The sequence below is a fragment of the Mastigoproctus giganteus genome, chromosome 7, assembly GCF_048544385.1.
Source record: "Mastigoproctus giganteus isolate SK-2022 chromosome 7, ASM4854438v1, whole genome shotgun sequence".
Lineage (NCBI taxonomy): Eukaryota > Metazoa > Arthropoda > Arachnida > Uropygi > Thelyphonidae > Mastigoproctus > Mastigoproctus giganteus.
The window spans coordinates 95,574,965-95,601,284 of NC_143581.1; the positions used below are offsets into that span (position 1 = coordinate 95,574,965).

General features: G+C 37.0%; 1 protein-coding gene across 1 annotated transcript in view; it reads left to right on the plus strand.

The window, feature by feature from the left end:
- The window catches only part of LOC150083090 (WD repeat-containing protein 13-like), a 376,518-nt gene that overhangs the window by 78,784 nt on the left and 271,414 nt on the right, over positions 1–26,320 (plus strand). The window contains exon 5 of the mRNA XM_090377026.1: positions 3,014–3,135. Within this exon, the coding sequence (XP_090233152.1) occupies positions 3,014–3,135 (122 nt within the window). The remainder of the gene's footprint in view (positions 1–3,013; positions 3,136–26,320) is intronic.

The window sequence follows — 26,320 nt, forward strand, 5'->3', positions numbered from 1 at the left end:
TTTTAGACTAGTTTTTCTTATATATTTCATACTTTGGAACGGAATCCCTTTATTACTATGGGAGCCATAACTCAGTATTCGCGTTTTCGGTATTCGCGACATTTCTCAGGAACGTAACCCAGCGAATAGCGGGGGTTTACTGTAATTGTGCAGTCAGATATGAAGTTTTCTGAGCAATGCAGACAGGCTGCCAAAGCAGGTCATGGGGTATTGTCTCGTCAATGATATACATGAATTTTGCCAGTAGGGAAAAGGAGGCAATTATCCCTTTGTATAAGGCAATGGTCAGGCCAGGCCATGCCTTGAGTACTGCATACAGGTCTTCCCTCATTTTAGGAAGGATGTAGAGTTGCTTGGCATGTATAGAAAAGGGCAACAAGATTGATGAGGGTAACAAAGGGTCCTCTTACCAAGAAAGGCTTCAGTTCTGCAAATTGTAGCTGCTGAAGACTAGGCACCTGCAAGGTTATCAGATTGAGGTGTATAAGGCTTTGAATGGGTTGATCATGATGAACTTCTGCATGCTCAGGTTACGAACCTGAGGGAGCATAAATTCAAATTGAGGAAACACAGTTGTAGAATAGATGTGCAGAAATTTGCCTTTAGCCAGCATGTAGTTGATTGCTGGAACAAACTTCCATCTGTCATTTTGGAAGTTGATAGCATAAATAAATTCAAGGAGGAACTGGACAAATGTTTAGAGGTAATAGATGTGTGAAATTGCTGTTTTTTTTTTTTGACTGATGCTACATAAGTTCATATGCTTGCTTTCTTCCATCACATGCCTCTACTACTACTACTACTTCTTTTGGTTCTTCTGGAAAAAAAAACAGAAGAAACTGTAAATCGTACATGTACTTACTACAACTGTCTTTCCATTCTTGAAAAAGAGAAAGAGGTGGGAGGCAGAGACAGACCATAGATAGACAGACAAGGTTGAACACAATAACTCCACCCCAATGTTACTGCCATCTGTGAGCATAAGCAAACATTATTAATTGTAGGTAATGGAATTCATATGTTCCATTGCCTGCAGATAATAATGTTTCATATAGATATGAATATATCATATCTGTTTCCCTAAGTTGTAATAAGATATATGTATTATTGGTAAACACAAAAATCTGTATATGTATACAGAAAATAATAAAGTTATTATTTTCAAATTCTGTGCTTAAAAATTGCTTTTTACCTGCTTTAATATATCAGCTGCAAACAGCTAATATATTAGTGGAGATAAGAGTCATATTAGTGAGTATAATCTCCACTGGTGTGTATCAAGTCAGTAATCCAAAATAAATCAAAGCCTGGAATACAAATGTAATCAGCCATTAAATCTGTCGTATTCATAAAACTACTAGAATAATGTCTGATGATGCAGTATACTGCATCATATACTGGGTCATAGTTTATACTGTCGGATTATTACTTATTTATCCATTGTTGTTCCAGTTTCTTGTATGATTGATATGGAAACCAGTCTTCCCCATTTAGCTTTCTCTCTCTCTTTCTCCAGCTCTTCCCAGCAAACAAGTCTTCTCTCCATATTACTCTTCACCTCTTCTTGCCATCTTCTTGGCCTTCCTCTTAGTCTTTTACCCTCCATTTTCATTTCTAACATCCTCTTAGTCTTTTACCCTCCATTTTCATTTCTAATATCCTCTTAGTCTTTTATCCTCCATTTTCATTTCAAACATACTCTTTGTCGATTTGTTATCCTCCATTCTCTTTATATGACTAAACCTTCTTAGTCTGTTCCTCTCAATCATTTCTTGTATTCGTTCTTCTCACACTTTCTGCTGAATGGCCATGTTTCTTACTCTGGCTCTCCTGGTCTTTTCACACACCTCTTGGAGACTTCATTTCCATTTCTTGCATTCTGATAATATCCTTCTCCTGCATCACCCATGATTCCAATCCATAGGTTATTATTGGTACATAATAAGTTCTGTAGATTACCATCTTGCACTTCTCAAGTATCTTCTTTCTCCAAAGTAGATTTTTTACACAGCTATAAAATATTCTTCTTTGGTCTGCTTTTCTACGTACTCTTTATCAATTCTCACTTTATCTAATCTACTCCCTAAATATCTGAAACTATCGATTTCTTCTATCTTCTTTCCCTCACTAAAGATGATTAAGATGTCAAGTTGTCATTCTCACTGTATTACGCTTAGTATCACTAAACATTAAATTGTATTTTTTTTTTTTTTTTTTTGCTTCCTCTACCCAGCTTTCCATCTGCTCTTCACCTCCTCCTCCTCCTCCTTCCCATAAATCAACAGATCATTAGCAAACATCATCACTTTCATTTTTTTATTTTTCCGTATCCTTGTCTTCATGGCATTTGCTATATCATCCATTACTAGTATGAACAGTAGAGATAAGAGTGCACTACTGTTATCTCTACTGTTCATACTAGTAAGAACAGTAGAGGTAAGAGTGCACTACCCTGTTTGAGTCCATTATTAAATTCAAAACTCTTTACAACCATTGTTTTCACACTACTTTCAGTCTCTCTCTGTAGACTTTTAATTCTCTCGCAATGACTTTCCTATTCCCTATTTCCTTAATACTCCCATAACTGTACACTATCCTATGCCTTTTCAAAATCCAAAATGTTTGATTGTTATTAAGGGATATTTCACAGTTTAGGTTATGCTAATGTCTCTTGTAGCTGGCTAAATTTATATTTTATTGGTATTTTTTATCTGTAGCTGTGTTATGCTCTTTAGTTTACATTTTGTGTCCATTGCTGCTGACACCTTCCCCTCTCCCACCCCAAATGTCCAGTCACATTTTTGCTGTAAGTGATATTGAATTATTTACCTTGTTTTCTTAGCAGCACAAGTTTCCTTGAATTCTCACATAACATTGTGAAGCCTGATTTATCATTGAATATTACTGTGATATTTCACCTTTTTTTTAGCGTTAAAGTTTCTCTTTAAAAGTTTATTCTGTTTAGTGTGCATATGTATATTTATTTATTTGTGTATGTTTTTTTAAATTTCAGACAAGTGACTCATTTGAAGGGCGTATTACAGGAACTGTTGAAAATAGGCGAATGTCACAGAAACTACCAAGTTATGTTACTGAAGAAGGTGTTGTTCCTACACATGCAGCTGAAGCTAGTAGGTGAGAACTATTTAAATATCATTTTGTGTACATAAGGCATGCAAATTGTTCCTTGTTTCTCTGTAAAAAAGTGCATATGTGCATATCTACCAGTAGTGTCGTGTTCCTATGTGCCGCCAGTAAGCAAAATAAAATTTGATCCCCTAAATGTTGAGTACTGATATGCGTTAACTAATCAGAAAACAATATTGAAAAAATTTTCCGTGCCCTCTTGAAATGCCACCCACTTACCTCACCTACTCACTTGCGGTGACCCTGATGATATCTGCTCAACAAGCACACACACACAAAATGCATGCAAACAAACAGTTATTGCATACTTCAAAATAACCTTTAAAAATACATTTGCACGAGTTATTTTCCTGAAGATGTCTGAGAACGTTAAGGCTCTTGTGGGAAATGGTGAAAGGTTAAGGTTCTGTCTTGTAAGATATTATATATATATATATATATATATATATGCGTACATACAGGCACTCCCTGACTTACGTAAATTTGACTTTACGTAAGTTTTTTCCAGCCGGTGCAAACTGGAAAAAAAAAAAAAAAAAGATATTTTCATCCCATAGGAATAAATGGAAATATTGTGAAAATATCATAATGTGAAACCAAAAGCACATTGTTTTTTTTTTTTTTTTTTTTTTTGGTAATTCGTTCCAAGACCTTGGAAGTTGAAATTTTCACTATATAACTAAGCTGTTTATCTCTCTAAAAGGTAATTTTTATAATGGAAATTGTATTAGTTTTATATGAATTTATGTCAAAGCACAACACAAAAATCACTTTTAACTAAAGGATGCAAAAACAAAACACGTTTACAAATGCTACTATTAAAGAAGGGCTATGCGGTCCGGTTGGAGAATGCATTACACTTTCATCGTTATCATATGTTCTGTTATAAGAATCAATTTTGAACACCTTTGTGATATTTTTCTAAAGTGCATTTCTGGAGGTCATGACCATAAAACAATAAAAACAATTTGCAGTTTCCTGTTTGTTGGGCTTTTTTGTTAGTGCAATCTATTATAAACGAGTAGTAAACTTGATCTTATTGCATTTGTGATAATACCGATAACTGGAATTGTGTCAGTTTTTATATATTATGGTGAAATATGTTTCCCCTTCACTGAAACCTTTAATCTTATAAAAAACAAATAAATTTTCAGAATCTTCTCTTCATTCCTGTTTACTTATTACAATAAAGGAGTTTGTTTATGCATGGGCAATGCACACACATCATTTCTACTACCAAGGTAGTTTTAATCCATCGTTTTAATTATATCTCATATTGTGAATACCTTCATGAGTTGCCATGGTATTGCAATACCTTGAATAAGTAATGTTTCACCTATGGAGAAGATTAACGTTACTTATTCTGGGCAGACACCACCCATACAGTTATGGTATCCGCTGTATTCGAGGTAGTGCAATACCATGGCAACTCGTGAAGGTATTCACAATATGAGATATAATTTAAACGATGCATTAAAACTATTACCTAGGTAGTAGAAATGATGTGTGTGTGCATTACCCATGCATAAATAAACTCCTTCATACTTTTAGGCATTTAGCCAAGAAATATTTTTTACTTATTACAAAGGCGCCTCTGTAGCCAGGTGGGAAGGAGCACCAGTGCGTAGCACATGCTCCTTGATTAGACCGGGGTTCGAGCCCGTCACCACCAAATACGGAGGATGCGGAAAGGTCAGAGAATGACCACCGCATATCCCGGAGCAATATGGCCTTAGTTGCTAATGCTCCTAAAAACCAAAAAAAAAAAAAAAAAAAAAAACTTATTACAATGATGAAGATAAAGCGACCAAGGGAAAGTGCAAGTGGTGGCAGTTCTAAGGAACTAAACAAAATTGATTTAGAAATGAAGATGAAAATGATTAAGAAGTACAAAGCAGGATAAAATTTGTCATCTATTGCATGGGAATTAAGTCTCTGCTTCAACAGTGAATACTATTTTAAAGGAAGTGTGCATATAAAAGAAATGTTAAAGGATAATGCATTTTAGATCAAAAGCAGTGATCACCAAACAGCGTTCAAGTGCTATATCGAAGACGGAAAATCAGATTAAGAAGCGAGTGCCCCTGAGTCTAATGGCCATTCAGGCAAAAACAAGAAGTATTTATGAAGCTATTAAGGATAAGTACGGTGAATGCCAAGCCAAGTTCGTGGCAAGCAACGGATGGTTTAATGGTTGAAGCATCGCGCCAGTTTCCACAACGTTAAAGTAAAATTTTGTAATTGCACACTTTTGTAATTTTTCCTGCGCATGAGATAAAAAAATTGAATAAATAATTCTATTTACATATTCATCAAACATTTCTTTTTTGCTTCAATCAAATTCAGCATGCATAGTTGTGAGTGCTGCATAAAGAGTTAGGGAGGGAAATTCTGACATATAAAATTTGACTTTCGTAGAATTCTGCGAAATGCAACCCTTATGTAAGTCGGGTAGTTGCTGTATATATATATTAAGTACAATGCTGATTTTTTCATCTGTTTTATTTGTATATATAAATACAGACAGTTCCCACTTTATTGGTTTTTGCTTTATGATTTCTTTTTTTTTTTTCAAGTATCAACAAAATCGAAAATATGAATATTAATTACAATAAATAAATGCTAAACATTCATGAATACTGCATTTCAAACCACACTCACTGCTATATAATGCAGTACTACTATGTTTCCATTTGTTTAGGCAGATGAGAGCATCTCATTGACTCACATAACATAAAGCAGTTACCATGCTAACATTACAAAGAATGGTTGTGTTGCTCTTCATTTTCGCTGTCTTGTCTTATTTCAGATTTATAAGGCTTATTAAGGGGGATAAATTTGAAGGGTGTTCACAATAAACTCTTCCTCATTTTATTGATAATTTTGAAGAATTTCAAGAACCAGTTCTTTTATTATTGCTAACCAATTGCAACTTAGGGTTTTTACAACTGACGTCACTAGTCTGTTTTAAGCACACAGTGGAGGGCTCACAAATGGAGACCTCCTTGAAATGGTAAAATGTGAAGAAGCTGAGGAAGAAGAAGATTTAGCAGCTGAAACTCCTGTTCGTTCCTTCATCTCAAGGGGCTTGACGAAGCTTTTCAATACAGAAAAAGCAATTGAGATTTTCAAGTCACAAAATTCTTATGCATGCTGTCATGAAATTTATAAAGAAAAGAGAAGGCTGTCTTGGAAAAAAACGACTCTTAAAGCATTTCTGAAGAAGGGCTCCGTTTGCTTCCAACAAACCAACAAGTGCCAAACCAGCAGTGAGTGATGAACCATCAACGAGTGTGCATTTAGTCAATGATGATGAAGAATAAACATTCTTTAACATTTTTTGACATAAATAATTCCTTTATTATTATAATTTGCTTGATTTTAAAGGCTCTGTTTTCATTTCTTTGGATAAATAAATCATTGTTTATGCATAAACTTGTTTTGTTGCCTTTTATTTAACATTACTTTGGCCAAATTTCATTGTTCGTAATGTAACCCCTGTTTTAAACATTACATCTATGTGAAATATTCCTGCTGTACGAGTGCGCACTAGCTAGGAACGAATTAACTCAAAGTCTGGAACTACTTGTATAGGATTTGCAAGCACTTGATAATGCCATTGTAATAAAATTAAACATTAAATAATTATTAATTAATAAAATAGTTGTATTTGTAAGGTAGGGCAATTACGTATGTAAATAATCGGTGTAAGCCAGCATACCTTGCATGTGATGACAGTTGATAAAGAAATGAAAGCTAAAATAGAACACTTTATTAATGAAACATGCAGATACAATTGAAAATAAAAAATGAGGCATTAAGACAAAAAAAAGTGATACAAAGAGATTTAATTACTTGTACTACAGATAGATATTACATTCTTATAGGGCCAGAATCAATTAGTATTCAAACAGGAGTAATAAGAATAGTACTTTGCACTACATACCAGCATAACAGATGCCTAATAATAAAATTAATAGTATTAATAAGGATAAAATAATATACATAGTAAATTAGTGTTAAATATATGACATTACAAAGAATTGTACCTTTTGTGGAGGAAGGATTGATTTACTGTTATAAGGGAGGTGGGCCTGATAGTTAATTTCCAGATTTTACTGAAAATTGAAGATATAGTCTGCTGACGAGGCTAGTAGGAGCTAGACGTGTTCAAAGCCGCTAAGTGGATTTTTCTTATTTATTGATTTGAAATTATTGTTTTTTTAAAACTTTTGATTTAAATTTAGGAGTATAGCATTATTTTGTGATTTTCTAATTAACCTGGTGTATTTATTCTTTACTCGGCCTTGTAATTGCATAAAAGTATCGGTAAGGGTATCAAATCCACGTGTTACAAGTTGCAGCTCCGCTAAACGAGAAGTTTTTTAGCCATATTTAGCCGCTTTATTGACCATTTTTACATCAAATTATTTTCTATAAGTAGCTTATAGACCTAGTCAGGATCGTTAGTTTATTCTGAATTGAGACAGTGAGATTTGAAAGTTAATTAATACTTAAGTGTCCGTAGATTTACTGTTCATAACTTGCCGCCTTTGTCATACGATATGTTATATACCGAACTAGATAGTGTTAGTATAGTATAGGTTATAATATTGTCAGTTGATTGGTAGAATCTATTAAATTTGTTGAACTTCGTTATCAAATAAATTGTACTTTTAACTAAATACATATAACGACTCAGATTACAAACGTAACATAATTAATTAATACATAACGGATACGGAAGTTATATAAAGGGAACTCGTAGATAATTAATACATGACACTGAAAAATATATATACCATTATAACTGTGTTGGGATACAAGTTTAGGGTTATAATTTTGAACAGAAATTGAAATTTTATTGAAATTAATCGAAATCATGACTCAGACCAGAGCAGCAAAGAAAAAGGCTCAAGCTAATGGAAGTGCTGTGGCTCAGAGGAGAATTGAGGGGGGGGGGGGACAGTTGCCTTCTGAATCAGAGCCTTTTAAAATGCACTGCTTGCATGATGTTCGTGGAGCATTCAGGTACGGGACATGATATTGGCATGGGGGATGTCTGTGTGTGCGCGATGCAAGGAGTGTAACGAAATCAGGCAACAACTCAGCGTTGTTATGGGCCCGTATGAGAGCTTGAAGGACAGGGTGGATGCCCTCAAAGGAACTAAATTGAGGGGCGCATCAGGCTCTCAGCTGCCCACATCAACGCCAGAGCTTGCACTTGGTCACCACGCAACACAGTGGCAACCCCCCAAGGCAGAATGCGCAGGTCCCACAGGAACTAATAGTTGTTGGTTACTCTATTCTCAGGGAAACGGGGAACATGTTTTGTAAAAAGGATAGGTGGAACAGGACCATAGTATGTCTGCCAGGGGCAAAGGTTGATGTTGTAGAGCGGATATCATCTTTTAAGGGCACAAAAGGTGATATAGTTGTACACGTTGGCACTAATGATATCAAGAGTAGGAGACTAGCAGAATTACTTAACAAGTACAGGTCACTGTTGAAAAAAAACCTTGAATTAGGGTTGAATTTGAAAGTGTCTGCAATTCTGCCCAGACACGATAGGAGGGAGTATATGATGAGAGCTTTGTCAATCAATTCAGCCCTGGAAACATTGTGCAAGGCTCAAGGGGTAGAATTTTTTTCAGCCTGGACTGTACTTGTTAACAGCAGAGACTGCTTCTACAGGGATGGGATACACTTAAATAGAAAGGGTGCAAGAATATTTGTAGTAGTAGTAGTAGTAGTAGTGGCATGTGATGCAAGAAAGCAAATGTATGAGCTTATGCAGCATCAGACAAAAAAAAAAAAAAAAAAAAATCACACCATTCCCTCCAAATTCCTGTCCAGTTCCTCCTTAAATTTATTCAACCTATCAACTTCCACAACGACAGATGGAAGTTTGTTCCAGCAATTAACCACCCGCTGGCTAAAGGAAAATTTCCGCACATCTATTCTACATCTGTCTTTTCTTAATTTGAATTTATGCCCCCTTAGATTCGTAATCTGAACAAGTGGAAGGATCCCATCAGAATTCAGCGTGCTCAACCCATTCAAGGCCTTATATACCTCAATCAGATCACCGCGCAGGTGCCTAGTCTCCAGCCACTCCAATTTGCAGAACTTGAGCCTCTCTTGGTAAGAGGATCCCTTCATTCCCCTCACCAATCTTGTTGCCCTTCTCTGTACACGCTCAAGTAAATCTACATCCTTCCTAAAATGAGGCCTCCAGACCTGTACGTAGTACTCAAGCCGTGGCCTGACCATTGCCTTATACAGAGGGATAATCACCTCCTTTTCCCTGCTAGCAAAATTCCTATATATCATTGACAAAACCCCATGACCTGCCCTGGCAGCCTGTCTGCATTGCTCAGAAAACTTCATATCTGCCTGCACAATTACTCCCAGGTCTTTTTCATTTTCTACCACCTTAAGTGTAGTACCACACAGTTGGTACGTTTCTCTGGGGTTACTTCTACCCATATGTAGTACTTTGCATTTGTCAAGGTTAAACTTCAGTTACCACTTCTTAGCCCATCTGCCCAAATTATCTAGATCCTGTTGCAGTAGCACACTGCCATTACTGTCATTAACAACCCTGCGAACCTTTGTATCATCTTCAAACTTCGACATTAAGCCTGATATACCTTCATCAATATCATTGATAAATGTACAAAACAACAGCGGACCTAACACCGAACCCTGTGGGACTCCACTAATAACATTAGTCCAAGAAGAGCAGCACCCATTGATTACCACCCTCTGTCTTCTAGCACTTAACCATCCTTTTATCCATTGTAGCAACTTACCCTTAATACCATTCTGCTCCAATTTGTACAATAGTCTTCCATGCGCAACAGTGTCAAAAGCTTTCCTGAAATCCAAATATATGATATCAGAATTATTTTTCGCATCCAGTTCCTTTGTAACCACATCATAATATCCTATCAAATTTGTCAGACAAGACTTTCCCCCTAACAAACCCATGCTGTGTCTGAATTATTGCTGCAGTCTTGTCTAGATGATCCTGCAATGCATCCTTAACCAGCGACTCCATTATTTTACCCGGAACAGAAGTTAAACTAACTGGTCTGTAATTATTCGTGTCACCCTTCGATCCCCCTTTGTGAATTGGGGATACATTTGCACATCTCCAGTCTGTGGGAACCTCCCCTGAGTCCAAGGATGCTCTCATAATTATGGCTAAGGGTTTGCTTAGTTGCTTTGCCGTCTCCTTTAATATAAGAGGATAGATCCCATCCACCCCAGGTGCTTTTCTTACGTTTAACTTCAACAATTTCTCTTCCACTTTGCTCTCGGTTATTACAAAATCATTAAGTATCTTGCTACAATTTGATAACCTTCTGCCATTTTCAAACCTTAATAATTCCTCACATGTGGATGTAGATGCAAAATACTCATTCAGTTTGTTTGCTATCTGAGCAGAATCATCAACAGTCGAACCATCGATGTCAAGTGGACCGATCAGATTCATCCTCTTCCTTTTAGAGTTTATATAAGTAAAGAAATCCTTGCTGTTTTTCTTAGCATCTTTTGCCAAGGATTTCTCGTAATCTGCCTTCGCCTGCCGAACCTCCTTTGTGACCTGATTACAGATTAACTTATATCTGCCATATGCTTCTGAGTCGCTTGATAATTTATATGCATCCCATGCATTTTTCTTCTCTGTTACGAGTCTCATTAGTTCATTTGACAACCATTTAGGCCTAAACCTTGAACAATATTTCTTAATAGGTATGAACCTTTTAGTAGCTTCCATGATTAATTCCTTGAATGCTTCCCACTTAGAATTTACTGTTGGTAACATCGTCAGTTGATCCCACTGTACAGAATTTAAAAACTGTCTGAGACCACTGTACTCGCCTTTACGGAAGCAAAAACCCTTTCCTTTACCCCTGAGAGTAGTTAAATCTTTAAGTAAATCCCACGTCAGTACACTGTGATCACTGCCACCTAGTGGTTCTTTTATCTGCAAATTCCTAATACATTAATGATCACTGCTGATAACCAGATCAAGAGTATTACTTTCTCTGGTTGCCTCTCGAACATGCTGCTGCAGAAAACAATCATCCAATAAATCCACAAAAGTCTGACTAGTGTGTGAGTGCCCAACTCACGAGTTCCAGTCAATATCTGGGAAGTTAAAATCCCTCATTATAAGACATTCTGATTTACTAGCCCACTCTATTTCTCTGTACAATTGTTCATTGTACTCATTCAAGTCATTAGGCCTATAACACAATCCTACTCTCAATTTTGATTTACCTATGCTTATGTCACACCAAACTGACTCAACAGTGCATTGTTCATCTATATCAACTGGATGCACTTCTTCTGATTTTATGTTTTTCTTTATTAACAGCATAACACTTCCTCCCTTCCTATCCTGTCTATCCTTTCTGTACACATTGTACTCCCCAAATTACACTTCGGCATTCCTTATATCTGTGTGACACCACGTCTCTGATATCCCAACAATATCCGCCTTTGATGTCTTGACCAACACTTCAAATTCATCAAATTTATTTACTATACTTCTAGCATTGGTATACATGCAAGTATACATGCACCTATTGTTATTCTTAATTACTCTAACACATCCCATATACCCACTTGTTTCACGATGACTACCATCCGTCCCTGAAACCCCCCAACACCCCTCGCTCCAGGTCACTACTTATTCTAATAGAAGTTGTGCAAGAATCATCTTCACCTCTGCCTACGGCTACTGTTAAACTATTAGTCCTTGTATCCCCCAAGTTATCAGTTTTCCGACCCACCTAACACTGCCTCGATAGCATCAGCAAATATTCTTGCACCCTTTCTATTTAAGTGTATCCCATCCCTGTAGAAGCAGTCTCTCCTGTTAACAAGTACAGTCCAGGCTGAAAAAAATTCTATCCCTTGAGCCTTGCACAATCTTTCCAGGGCCGAATTGATCGACAAGGCTCTCATCATATACTCCCTCCTATCGTGTCTGGGCAGAATTGCAGACACTTTCAAATTCAACCCTATTTCACGGCTTTTTTTCAACAGTGACCTGTACTTGTTAAGTAATTCTGCCGGTCTCCTCCTCTTAATATCATTAGTGCCAACGTGTACAACTATATCACCTTTTGTGCCCCTAAAAGATGATATCTGCTCTACAACGTCATCAACCTGTGCCCCTGGCAGACATACCCTGGTCCTGTTCCACCTATCCTTTTTACAAAGGATGTTCCCCGTTTCCCTGACAATAGAGTCACCAACAATTACTAGTTCCTTTGGGACCAGCGCAATCTGCCTTGGGGGTTGCCGCTGTGTTGCGTGATGACCAAGTGCAAGCTCTGGCATTGATGTGGGCAGCTGAGAGCCTGATGGGCCCCTCAATTTAGATCATTCGAGGGCATCCACCCTGTCCTTCAAACTCTCATATAGGCCCATAACCACGTTGAGTTGTCGCCTGATTTCCTTACAATCCTTACATCGCGCACACACAAAGACATCTCCCATGGCAATATCATGTTCCGTTCCAGATAGTACGGCAAACATTTCACAAGTTGCACATTTTTTTAGGCTGTGATGCGTTGGAGAATCGCCCCCCCTCAGTTCTCCCACGAGTCACAGCACTCCTGCCACTTTGTGCCAGTTGCTTTGCTGCTCTAGTTTGGGGCATGATATTTTAAATTAATAAGATCAATAAATTAAATTAAATTAAATGTCAATACTATGCTATCTAATAGAAACAGTGAAGCGTATTACTGTTTTTATAATTATACGTTAGAGCTACCTAACTACCTCAATTAAAAATTTGAATTCCCTATTACTATAAACCAAAAACAATGCCTGCAAGATTCGAACGGACTAACGGTTTTATAAAGTATTACGTATATCTACATAAACTGTTTATATAAATTAAAATAAAAATAACCAGCGTAATTAGAACTATAACACTACGTATTAAGTACAATATAAAATAACAATTATGTAAATAAAAAGCAAACACTTATCGTTTTTTTCAGAGCCTGTAACTCGCAGCTGTATTTTCTAAAGAGAGTCAGCGCCCTCTCTTGTTGATGCTATCGAGGCAGTGTTAGGTGGGTCGGAAAACTCCTAGCTTGGGAGGATACAAAGACTAATAGATTAACAGTAGCCACTGGCAGAGGTGAAAGTGATTCTTGCATTGCTTCTATTGGAATGAGCAGAAGCCTGAAAAACAAGATGCAGGATATTTCAGAGACTGCTTGGAGTCATTGCGGTACAAGTAAACACATGGGTTGTGTTAGGGTAGCTAAGAATAGAAACAGGTGCATGTATACTTGCATGTACACCAATGCTAGGAGTTTAGTAAATAAATTTGATGAAATTTGATGAATTTGAGGTATTGCTCAAAACATCAAAGGCAGATATTGTTGGGATATCAGAAACGTGGTGTCTCACAGATATAAGGAATGCAGAACTGGAATTTGGGGAGTACAACGTCTACAGAAAGGATAGGCAGGATAGGAAGGGAGGAGGGGTTATGCTATTAGTTAAGAAACACATAAAATTCAAGGAAGTGAAGCCAGTCGACATCGCTGGACAGTGCAGTGTCGAATCAGTTTGGTGTGACATAAGCATTGGGAGATCAAAATTGAGAATAGGAGTGTGCTATAGGCCTAATGATTCTGATGAGTATAATAAGAAACTGTACAGGGAAATAGAGTGGGCCAGTAAATCAGAGAGTCTTATAATGGGGGACTTTAATTTCCCAGATATTGACTGGAATTTGGGGGCTGATCGCTCACACATTAGCAAGGCTTTTGTGGATTTATTGGATGATTGCTTTCCACATCAGCATGTTCAGGAGGCAACTAGAGGGAGTAATACTCTTGATTTGATTATCAGTAGTGATTCTTCATACGTTATGAATCTGCAGATAAAGGAACCACTAGGTGGCAGTGATCACAATGTGCTGAAGTGGGATTTACTCAAAGAGGTAACTACCATTAGTGGTAAAGGGAAGGGATATTGCTTTCGTAAAGGCAACTACGATGGACTGAGACTGTATTTAAATTCTATACAGTGAGAACAACTGATGATGTTACCAACAGCAAATACAAAATGGGAAGCATTCAAAGAACATATCTTGGAAGCTACTAGGCTTTACATACCAACTAAGAAATATTGTTCAAGGATTAGGCCTAAATGATGTCAGATGAACTGATGAGACATATGGCAGAGAAGAAAAATGCATGTGATATATACAAATTAACAAGTGACACAGAAGCCTATGATAGATACAAGTTGATCTGCAACCAAGTTACAAAGGAGGTTAGGCAGGCGAAGGCAGATTACGAGAAATCTTTGGCAAGGAATGCAAAGAAAAACAGTAAAGCGTTCTTTACTTATGGAAACTCTAGAAGGAAGGGGATGAATCAGATTGGTCCACTTGATATCGATGGGTCAATTGTTGATGATCCTGCTCAGGTAGCTAACAAACTAAATGAATATTTTGCATCGACATTCACACATGAGGATTCAGGGAGGGGAATGCCAGAGGTGTATTCAACTGTGGCAGTAAGCTAGAGAATCTTGTAATAACTGAGAGTAAAGTGGAGGAGAAATTGTTGAAGATAAACACAAGAACGGCACCTGGGGTGGATGGGTTCTATCCAGTTATATTAAAGGAAGCAGCAAAGAAAGTAAGCAAACCCTTAGTCATAATTATGTGAGCTTCCTTGGGCTCAGGGGAGGTTCCCACAGACTGGAGATGTGCAAATGTGACCCCAATTCACAAAGGAGATTCAAAGGCCGACAAAAGTAATTATAGACCGGTGAGTTTAACTTCTCTTCCAGGAAAATTAATGGAGGCACTGGTTAAAGAAGCACTGCAAGATCATGTAGACAAGACTTCAGTTATAGCTCGGACACAGCATGGTTTTGTTAAGGGGAAGTCTTGCTTGACCAATTTGATTGGATACTATGATGTAGTCACAGAAGAACTGGATGCAGGGAATAACTTTGATATTATGTACTTGGATCTTAGAAAGGCTTTTGATACTGTTGCACATGGAAGGCTGCTGCACAGATTGGAGCAGTGTGGCATTGGAGGCAAATTGCTGCTATGGATAAAGCGGTGGTTGACGGGGAGAAGACAGAGAGTGGTAATCAATGGACACTGCTTATCGTGGACTAATGTTATTATTGGAGTCTCTCAGGGTTCAGTGTTGGGTCCATTATTGTTTTCTGTATTTATAAATGATATTGATGATGGTATATCAAGCTTAAATGTCAAAGTTTGCAGACGATACGATGAAGGTTGGCAGGGTTGTCAAGGACACCACTGACACTATGCTGCTGCAACAGGATCTGGAAAGGTTGAGCAGATGGGCTGAGAGGTGGCAAATAAAGTTTAACATTGACTAATGTAAAGTACTACATATGGGAAACAGCAACCCCAGAGCAACGTATCAATTCTGTGTTACTACCCTGACAGTGGTAGAGAATGAAAGGGACCTGGGGGGTGGTTGTGCAGGCAGATAAGAAGTTCTCTGAGCAGTGCAGATGGACTGCAAGAGTAGCTCATGGTGTATTGTCAATGATATATAGGAATTTTTCTAGCAGGGATAAGGAGGTGATTATTATCACCTCCTTTAGCATTAGCATTAGCATTAGTAGAGGCATTTGATGCAAGAAAGCAAGCTTATGCAGCATCAGCCAAAAAAAAAAAAAAAGTAAGTAACATAAATAAAAATAACCACTTCCACTTCACCCCTCCGTTCGTTCGAAATACCTGTCCAGCTGAGCCTTAAACCTATTTAGGCTATCAACTTCCACGACAAGGGATGGAAGTCTGTTCCACCTACCAACCACCCGCTGGCTAAAGGCAAATTTCCGCACATCTATCCTACATCTGTCTTTCCTCAATTTGAATTTATGCCCTCTCAGGTGATTATTCTGAGCAAGAGGAAGAATCCCATCAGCATTGAGCATGCTCAAACCATTCAAGGCTTTGTACACCTCTATCAGATCACCTCGCTGGTGCCTAGTTTCCAGACCCTGTAATTCGCAAAACGTAAGCCTTTCTTCTTAAGAGCACCCCTTTGTCCCATTCACCAATCTAGTTGCCCTTCTCTGTACTCGTTCCAGCAGCTCTACATCCTTCTTGAAATGAGGCCTCCAGGCCTGTATACAGTACTCTAGGTGTGGCCTGACCATTGCTTTATACAAGGGAATAATCACCTCCTTATCCCTGCTAGAAAAATTCCTATATATAATTGACAATACACCATGAGCTACTCTTGCAGCCTGTCTGCACTGCTCAGAGAACTTCATATCTGCCTGCACAACCACCCCCCAGGTCCCTTTCATTCTCTACCACAGTCAGTGTAGTACCACAGAGTTGATACGTTGCTCTGGGGTTGCTGTTTCCCATGTGTAGTACTTTACATTTGTCAATGTTAAACTTCATTTGCCACCTCTCAGCCCATCTGCTCAACCTTTCCAGATCCTGTTGCAGCAGCATAGTGTCAGTAGTGTCCTTGACAACCCTGCCAACCTTTGTATCGTCTGCAAACTTGGACATTAAGTCTGATATACCATCATCAATATCATTTATAAATACAGAAAACAATAAAGGAGCCAATACTGAACCCTGAGGGACTCCACTAATAACATTAGTCCACGATGAGCAGTGTCCATTGATTACCACTCTCTGTCTTCTCCCCCTCAACCACCCCTTTATCCATAGCAGCAATTTGCCTCCAATGCCACACTGCTCCAATTTGTGCAGCAGTCTTCCATGTGCAACAGTATCAAAAGCCTTTCTAAGATCCAAGTATATTATATCAAAGTTATTCCCTGCATCAAGTTCTTTTGTGACTGCATCATAGTATCCAATCAAATTGGTCAGGCAAGACTTACTCTTAACAAAACCATGCTTTGTCCTAGCTATAACTGAAGTCTTGTCTAGATGATCCTGCAGTGCTTCTTTAACCATAATTTTCCGGGAACAGAAGTTAAACTCACAGGTCTATAATTACTTGTGTAAGCTTTTGATCCCCCTTTGTGAATTGGGGTCACATTTGCACATCTCCAGTCCGTGGGTACCTCCCCTGAGTCCAAGGAAGCTCTCATAATTATGGCTAAGGGTTTGCTTACTTCCTTTGTTGCCTCCTTTAATATAACTGGATAGATCCCATCCACCCCAGGTGCCTTTCTTGTGTTTATCTTCAACAATTTCTCCTCCACTTTGCTCTCAGTTATTACAAGATTCTCTAGCTTACTGCTAGAGTTGAATACACCTCTGGCATTCCCCTCGCTGAATAACTCCTCATGTGTGAATGTCGATGCAAAATATTCATTTAGTTTGTTAGCTACCTGAGCAGGGTCATCAACAGTTGACCCATTGATCTCAAGTGGACCAATCTGATTCATCCCCTTCCTTCTAGAGTTTACATAAGTAAAGAACTCTTTGCTGTTTTTCTTCGCATCCCTTGCCAAGGATCTCTCATAATCTGCCTTCACCTGCCTAACCTCCTTTGTAACTTGGTTACAGATCAACTTGTATCTATCATAGGCGTCTGTGTCACGTGTTAATTTCTATGTATCCCATGCATTTTTCTTCTCTGCCATATGCCTCATTAGTTCATCTGACATCCATTTAGGCCTAAACCTTGAACAATATTTCTTAGTTGGTATGTAAAGCCTAGTAGCTTCCAAGATAAGTTCTTTGAATGCTTCCCATTTTGAATTTGCTGTTGGCAATATCATCAGTTGATCCCACTGTATAGAATTTAAATACTGTCTCAGTCCATCGCCTTTATGAAAGCAATACCCCTTCCCTTTACCCCTAATGGTAGTTACCTCTTTGAGTAACTCCCACTTCAGCACACTGTGATCACTGCCACCTAGTGGTTCATTTATCTGCATATTATTAATGCATGAAGAATCACTACTGATAATCAAATCAAGAGTATTACTCCCTCTAGTTGCCTCCCGAACATGCTGATGTAGAAAACAATCATCCAATAAATCCACAAAAGCCCTGCTAGTGTGTGAGTGACCAGCCCCCAAATTCCAGTCAATATCTGGGAAATTAAAATCTCCCATTATAAGACTCTCTGATTTACTGGCCCACTCTATTTCTCCGAACAGTTTCTTATTATACTCATCAGAGTCATTAGGCCTATAGCACACTCCTACTCTCAATTTTGATCTCCCAATGCTTATGTCACACCAAACTGAATCGACACTGCACTGTCCAGCGATGTCGACTAGCTTCACTTCCTTGGATTTTATGTGTTTTTTAACTAATAGCATAACCCCTCCTCCCTTCCTATCCTGTCTATCCTTTCTGTAGACATTGTACTCCCCAAATTCCAGTTCTGCATTCCTTATATCTGTGTGACACCACGTCTCTGAAATCCCCACAATATCTGCCTTTGATGTTTTGAGCAATACCTCAAATTCATCAAATTTATTTACTAAACTCCTAGCATTGGTGTACACGCAAGTATACATGCACCTGTTCTTTTTCTTAGCTACCCTAACACAACCCATGTGTTTACTTGTACCCCAATGATTCCCAGCAGTCTCTGAAATATCCTGCATCTTATTTTCCAGGCTGCGGCTCATTCCAATAGAAGCAGTGCAAGAATCACTTTCACCTCTGCCAGTGGCTACTGTTAATCTATTAGTCCTTGTATCCCCCCAATCTAGCAGTTTTCCGACCCGCCTAACACTGCCTCGATAGCATCAGCAAACATTCTTGCACCCTTTCTATTTAAGTGTATCCCATCCCTGTAGAAGCAGTCTCTCCTGTTAACAAGTACAGACCAGGCTGAAAAAAATTTTACCCCTTGAGTCCTGCACAATATTTCCAGGGCCAAATTGATTGACAGGGCTCTCATCATATACTCCCTCCTATCGTGTCTGGGCAGAATTGCAGACACTTTCAATTTCAACCCTAATTCACGGCTTTTTTTCATCAGTGACCTGTACTTGTCAAGTAATTCCGCCGGTCTCCTACTCTTAATATCATTAGTGCCAACGTGTACAACTATATCACCTTTTAAATTGGATATCATCTTTTAATTTGCCCTTAAAAGATGATATCCGCTCTACAACATCATCAACTTTTTCCCCTGGCAGACATACCCTGGTCCTGTTCCACCTATCCTTTTTACAAAGCATGTTTCCCGTTTCCCTGACAATAGAGCCACCAACAACTACTAGTTCCTTTGGGACCAGCGCATTCTGTCTTGGGGGTTGCCGCTGTGTTGCGCGATGACCAAGTGCAAGCTCTGGCATTGGTGTGGGCAGCTGAGAGCTTGATGGGCCCCTCACTTGTAATCCTTCGAGGGCATCCACCCTGTCCTTCAAGCTCTCATATAGGCCCATAACAACGCTGAGTTGTCGCCTGATCTCCTTACACTCCTTGCATCGCACACATACAAAGACATCCCCCATGGCAGTATCATGTCCCATACTTGACTGCTCCACAAACATCAAGCAAATAGTGCATCTTAAAAGGCTGTGATTCAGAGGACAACTGCCCCCCTCAGTTCTCCCCTGGGCCACAGTATTCCCATTAGCTTGAGCCTTTTGCTTTGCTGCTCTGGTTTGAGTCACGATTTAGATTTACTTTCAATAAAATTTCAATTTCTGTACAAAATGAAATCCTAAACTTGTATCCAAACACAGTTATAACGCTATATTTATGTTTCAGTAACGAGTGTTATCTACGGAATATTTATGTTTCAGTAACGAGTGTTATCTACGAAATATTTACGTTTCAGTAATGAGTGTTATCTACGAAATATTTATGTTTCAGTAACGAGTGTTATCTACGAAATCCCTTTATATAACTTCCGTATCAAGTTATGTATTAATTATTTATTTTTACTAATTATTTATGTTACGTAACCTAAGTGGTTATATGTATAGTTAAAAGTACAATTTAATTGCCAATGAAGTTTGACAAGATTAATAGATTTTACTGATTAATTTTCCTGTAACAATGGCGGATATTTACGAACGGTAAACACGTGTATTTGATACCCTTTCCGATACTAAGTAATACCTACAAAATCTCTATCTAAGTTACTTTAAACTTAAGTACCATAATAGGAATATAAAGCTACTCTAGAAAATAAGTTAATATGTCAATTTAAACTAATAAAGCAGAAAATAAATCAGAAAAAACTTCTCTGTTCAAGAGCAGCAGAAAGGCACGTCCGCACCGGGAAATGTCTCCTTTCCCCAGTTTATTGTGGCCTCTTTAACCTTAAAATGAGGAAATAGTGTTTCTAAATAATCATGGGAGATAGTATAGTTTGGCCTAGCTTGGGTTTCGCTTTATGCACACAAAAGTCCCAATGAACTTTATTGCCCTTTGAAAGATCTGTATTAATTCTGTTAGTGCTTTTATTTGTTTATAAAAGCATTTTGCAAATGATGTAATGGATATATTTTAGCACAAATTATTATCTTTCATAGGGTTTTAATCTTAATAAAGTTCAGAAATATAGAGGATGGTATTTTCTAAAATTTTCAGTTATTCATTTAGTTTGTCTTGAAGTTACCTGAACTGAGGGGCCACTACTATCTCATTGTTTTATAATTTTCAGTCATTTAAGTATTTCTTTAATTTTATAATAGGTAATATGGGTGAAAAGTTATTTTGGTCTTGTTTCTACTTGGATAAGGTGGTGAGCTTCACATCCTATTTATTCCTTTTGTTTTAATTTGTTCCTTTTGATTTACTATTTCAAGAATGATGATTTACTATTTCAGGTATGATGATTTGCTGTGTCAAAAAGGTTGAATTATTTTTATTTATTTATTTTTATTATTTTATTTTATTTCTATTCTATTCATTCTCATATCTGGTATTATAACAACTAGTATAATATTCTTGCAAATGGTAATTCATTATTTCTTTAAAATTCTACAACTGGTATTTCATTGTTTCTTTATTATAGAGATTTCTTTATTATATAGTTTCTTTATTATATCCAGATTTGCCTAATGCAGACTATATTTTAGCTTCTTATCATTACCCCTTATCTTAATTCAAACTGTAATACCAAGATCCCCACTAAAGGGACGGCAATTACACTCCCGGTATATCTGAAGTACCTTTATTAGAATCTATTTTCTTTGGTTTTTACTTTCTGTTTGCTAACTCTAAATTTTATACCTGAAGATCTATTAGAGCAGTGGTTTCCAACCTGTGGTTTGCACACCCTGGGGGTTCACACTAAAAATTCTGTAATGGCGTCTGCTTAGATTTACATAGGTATATTTTTGTAAACTACAAAATAGTTTAATATTAATTTATGCAGTTCATTTCAAAATTTATTTTTAGTAGTGGTTTAGGTTATGCGGCCTTACATGGCGAGCATGCGCAACAGGTGTCCATGTAAGGCCGCGTAGCCCAAACCACAACTAAAAATAAATTTAATAATTTAATAAAATTAAATTAAATAAAAAAAATCGTGTGGACAGCAGCATCGCTTCTTGTGTCAATCTACCAGCTTACTTGTAACAAATTAAGCTTGCTGATCCCCAGGAGAAGTACAGATGTCACTCAACTGGGTACGCATTGCTCGCACCTCTGGCCTTCAGGCAATTATTGGAACTGCTGTTGCTGTAGAAAGCAAGAATTCGTGGTGATGTAAAGAAAACTTGGAATACAGAAGTTTTAATCATGGACAGTGAAATTTTAATTTCAAACATTTATGGATTTATGTAAAATGCACAATATGGGACAAAAGTGTGAAACTACATTCAAACAGGAATACCAAGAAAAAAAAAATTTTTTTTTTTTTTTTTTTTTTTTAAGGAGCATTAGCAACTAAGGCCATATTGCTCTGGGGATATGTGGTGGTCATTCCCTGACCTTTCCGCATGCTCTGTATTTGGTGGTCACGGGCTCGAACCCCGGTCTAATCAAGAAGCATGTGTTATGCACTGCTGCTCCTGCCACCTGGCTACAGAGGTGCCCCAGGGAGAGAAAAAATATTACATAATACCATCTTTTATTATTGTTATTTTTTATTGTCTCAAAGTAACAACAGTTCTTTTTTTCATATAATTATCTGTAAAGTGTTAATAAATAAGTAGAAGTAGTCGGTTAGTCCGTGTTTTATTAACCAAATTTGAAACATAATGTTTCTCGATTCGTTCTGATATATTTAAAATTTTCCTTTCACAACCTTCCAATTCGTTACATAAATTATGATATTCAAAATTTTGTGTACTATAATGTATGGGGATTGGGTATACCTATCAGTTTCTTATTGTTTTCAAATCTTAAAAAAAAAAAAAAAAGAAAAAAAAAAGAGCAGTACCAGTATGATAACGAAAAAATAAAGTTTTGGATTATGTGAAATTAACTCTTCATTACTTCAGTTTATTATACTTACTGTGTTTCTAAAAATATCGCATTGCATTTTACTGTTATTGATTTTATGTCAATAAATGCCCCTTTTTTAAAAAGTTTCTTACTGTTTTGCTTTCTACAACAAATCGCAGCCTGCATGGTTTGTAAAATATGCATCATATTTTAAATCATGCCCTGAAAATAAGACAGTAATTGCTAACACCCATCAATTTCCTATCTCTGAATTAATCTAGGTTTTTTTTTATCTGCAGTTAACATTAAATAAAACTTATTTATTTTGAAAACTATATATTGTATTTAGTTTAATAATATAAATCAAACACTGTATGATTTCTATTACTAAGCTATTACGAAATGTTACTAAATAATATAAATCATACAGCAGATGATTTCTATTACTAAGCTAAACGTAAAAAAAAAAAAAAAAAAAAATCGCTGATTATCATCCATAATTTACTCATTAATGGAAAAATTGATTTACCTCCCTTACTCTTCCCCCCTCAACTAAGTCACAAGTAGACAATCGTTTCCATAAAAACATATCGGAATTGGTTAGTGCTGGTTGTTTTAACCCCCTGCTTTTTAATTTAAGCTCACTGGTTGCCGATGCTAGGCATTGATTTCAACATCGATATAGAATCTTTAATTTCAAACGTTTCTATTAGATGGCCAGTGGGGAGAATTGGGTGCAAATGTGCCAAAATGTATCACACAGTTCAGTAATGTGACAGACAAACTCCAGTAAACATTGCTAGTTTCTGTGTTGCACCATATCGTGTTGGATTCGAGTGTCATGCAGTATAAAGAAATGGACAGTGAGCATGTAACCCTTTTGACACATGCGGATATTAGATATCATGTGGCAAAGTAATTACACGTCTATTTGCATTAAGACAAGAATTAATTCTTTTCTTTGTGAATCATCCTTTTCATATCAGTGGGTGTACAACAGACCAAACATGGCTTCAAAATTTAGCTTATTTGTCAGATTTATCATTAATGAACTCAATTTATCATTACAAGGTGCAAACACAACAGTTTTCACTGTTCAAGACCGAGTGGAAAGCATGATAAAAAATTTTTTCATTTGGGATGATTTTATTAATAACAGTACTGAGTGTTTTAGCACTTTACACAATTTTAACTGAAAATGAAAAATTAACTGACTTTGGACAAAGTTGTTAAGAAAAATATTAAAGAGCATCTCAACTTCCTACAGGTCACTTTTAGAGAGTATTTTCCACAAATATCAAAACATCTGAACTGGATTCATAATCCATTTTACGAGTCTTTTGTGGCAATGGCTGACCTAAAACTGACAGAAAAAGAAAACCATTTTGATATATCAACAGCATTTGAACTTCAAAACTTATTCAAGACTGAAAATCTTATAACTTTTTGACTTGGATTAAAAACAGAATATCCATCACTTAGCAAAAAAGCTGTGAAAATCCTGCTGCCATTTTCAACTATGTATATGTGTGAGAGAAAGCTTTTGCAATTTATACTTCGTTGAAGTCACAATACCAGAACAAACTTGATGCAAAATCAAATTTGAGGCTCTGTTTGTCTTCCGAAGAACCAAATATTGCTACACTTTCATTTGTTCGGCAAAAAAACAAACCCAACAATCACATTAAATTTATGATTTATATTGATTTATAACTACATATTAATATTATGTTTTTAAGGATTTTATTACTTGCATTCTGCAAGTCTTTGTGATGATTGGACAATTTTAGTATTAAATTAAGTGTGTTTCTTTTGAAAATGAAGAGAGAAACCTTGTGAATTTTTTGAATGAGACGAAATGCTTGTTCATTTGTAAAAATGTATAAAATTTTTTGTTAATAATAGCTGTTTATTGATCATTATTGGTGTCCTCGTAATTGCTCATAGGCTATTGATATATACATTTTCCCAAAAAAACAGAAAAGTAGTAAATGACAATTATTACTCAAATATCTTGACCTTTTGATTGTACAAAGCGGTTAGGTAGCTTGTGGGCTATGGTGAAAGGATTATAAAAATTTATAACTAATAATAAACAAAGGTAGAATAAAGTAAAATAAAATTAAATATGAACTAAGGCATTGCCAATGAAAGAAACCACACCTCCTATAATTCCTTATTATTAGTTTACTATCTTACAGCATATCATGTTAAATAAATATGTTTTCCATACTAAATTCTTTTCTATTCTCAAAGAATATTGTTATGTACAGGTACTTAATAATAATTTTATATTATTACAGAATATCGCCTTGTAATTGCATAAAAGTATCGGTAAGGGAATCCACGTGTTTGCAACTCCGCTGAACGAGAAGTTCTTTAGCCATATTTAGTAGCTTGATTGAATATTTTTTACATCGAATTATTTCTGTAAGTAGCTTATAGACCTAATAAGGATCGTTAGTTTATTCTGAATTGAGACAGCAAGATTTGAAAGTTAATTAATACTTAAGTGTCCGTAGATTTACCGTTCGTAACTTTCCCGCCTTTGTGATAAGATAGTTATATACCGTACTAGATAGCGTTAGTTGAACTTCGTTAGCAGTTAAATTGTACTTTTAAATAAATACATATAACGACTTAGATTACAAACGTAATATAATTATTTATATTTAACATAATTAATAACATAACATCATTAATTATAATTAATTAATAAATTAATAGAATCATGACTCAGACCAGAGCAGCAAAGTAAAAGGCTCAAGCTAATGGAAGTGCTGTGGCTCAGAGCAGAACTGAGGGGGGCAGTTGTCCTCTGACTCACAGCCTTATAAAATGCACTGTTTGCTTGATGTTTGCAGAGCAATCAGGTATGGGACATGATACTGCCACAGGGGATGTCTTTGTGTGTGCGCGATGCAAGGAGTGTATCGATATCAGGCAGCAACTCAGCATTCTTGTGGGCCTATATAAGAGCTTGAAGGACAGGGTGGATGCCCTCAAAGAAACTAAATTGAGGGGCCCATCAAGCTCTCAGCTGCCCACATCAATGCCAGAGCTTGCACTTGGGCATCATGTGACACAGAGGCAACCCCCAAGGCAGAATGCGCTGGTCCAGAAGGAACTAGTAGTTGTTGGTGACTCTATTGTCAGGGAAACGGGGAACATGCTTTGTAAAAAGAATAGGTGGAACAGGACCAGGGTATGTCTGCCAGGGGCAAAGGTTGATGACGTTGAAGAGCGAATATCATCTTTTAAGGGCACAAAAGGTGATATAGTTGTACACGTTGGCACTAATGATATTAAGAGTAGGAGACCGGCAGAATTACTTAACAAGTACAGGTCACGGTTGAACAAAAGCCGAGAATTAGGGTTGAATTTGAAAGTGTCTGCAATTCTGCCCAGACATGATAGGAGGGAGTATATGATGAGAGCCTTGTCGATCAATTCGGCCCTGGAAAGATTGTGCAAGGCTCAAGGGGTAGAATTTTTTTCAGCCTGGACTGTACTTGTTAACAGGAGAGATTGCTTCTACAGGGATGGGATACACTTAAATAGAAAGGGTGCAAGAATATTTGCTGATGCTATCGAGGCAGTGTTAGGTGGGTCAGAAAACTGCTAGCTTGGGGGGAGACAAAGACCAATAGATTGACAGTAGCCACTGGCAGAGGTGAAAGAGATTCTTGCACTGCTTCTATTAGAATGAGCAGAAGCCTGAAAAACAAGATGCATGATATTTCAGAGACTGCTGGGAGCCATTGAAATTGGATATACTTGCGTGTACACCAATGCTAGGAGTTTAGTAAATAAATTTGATGAATT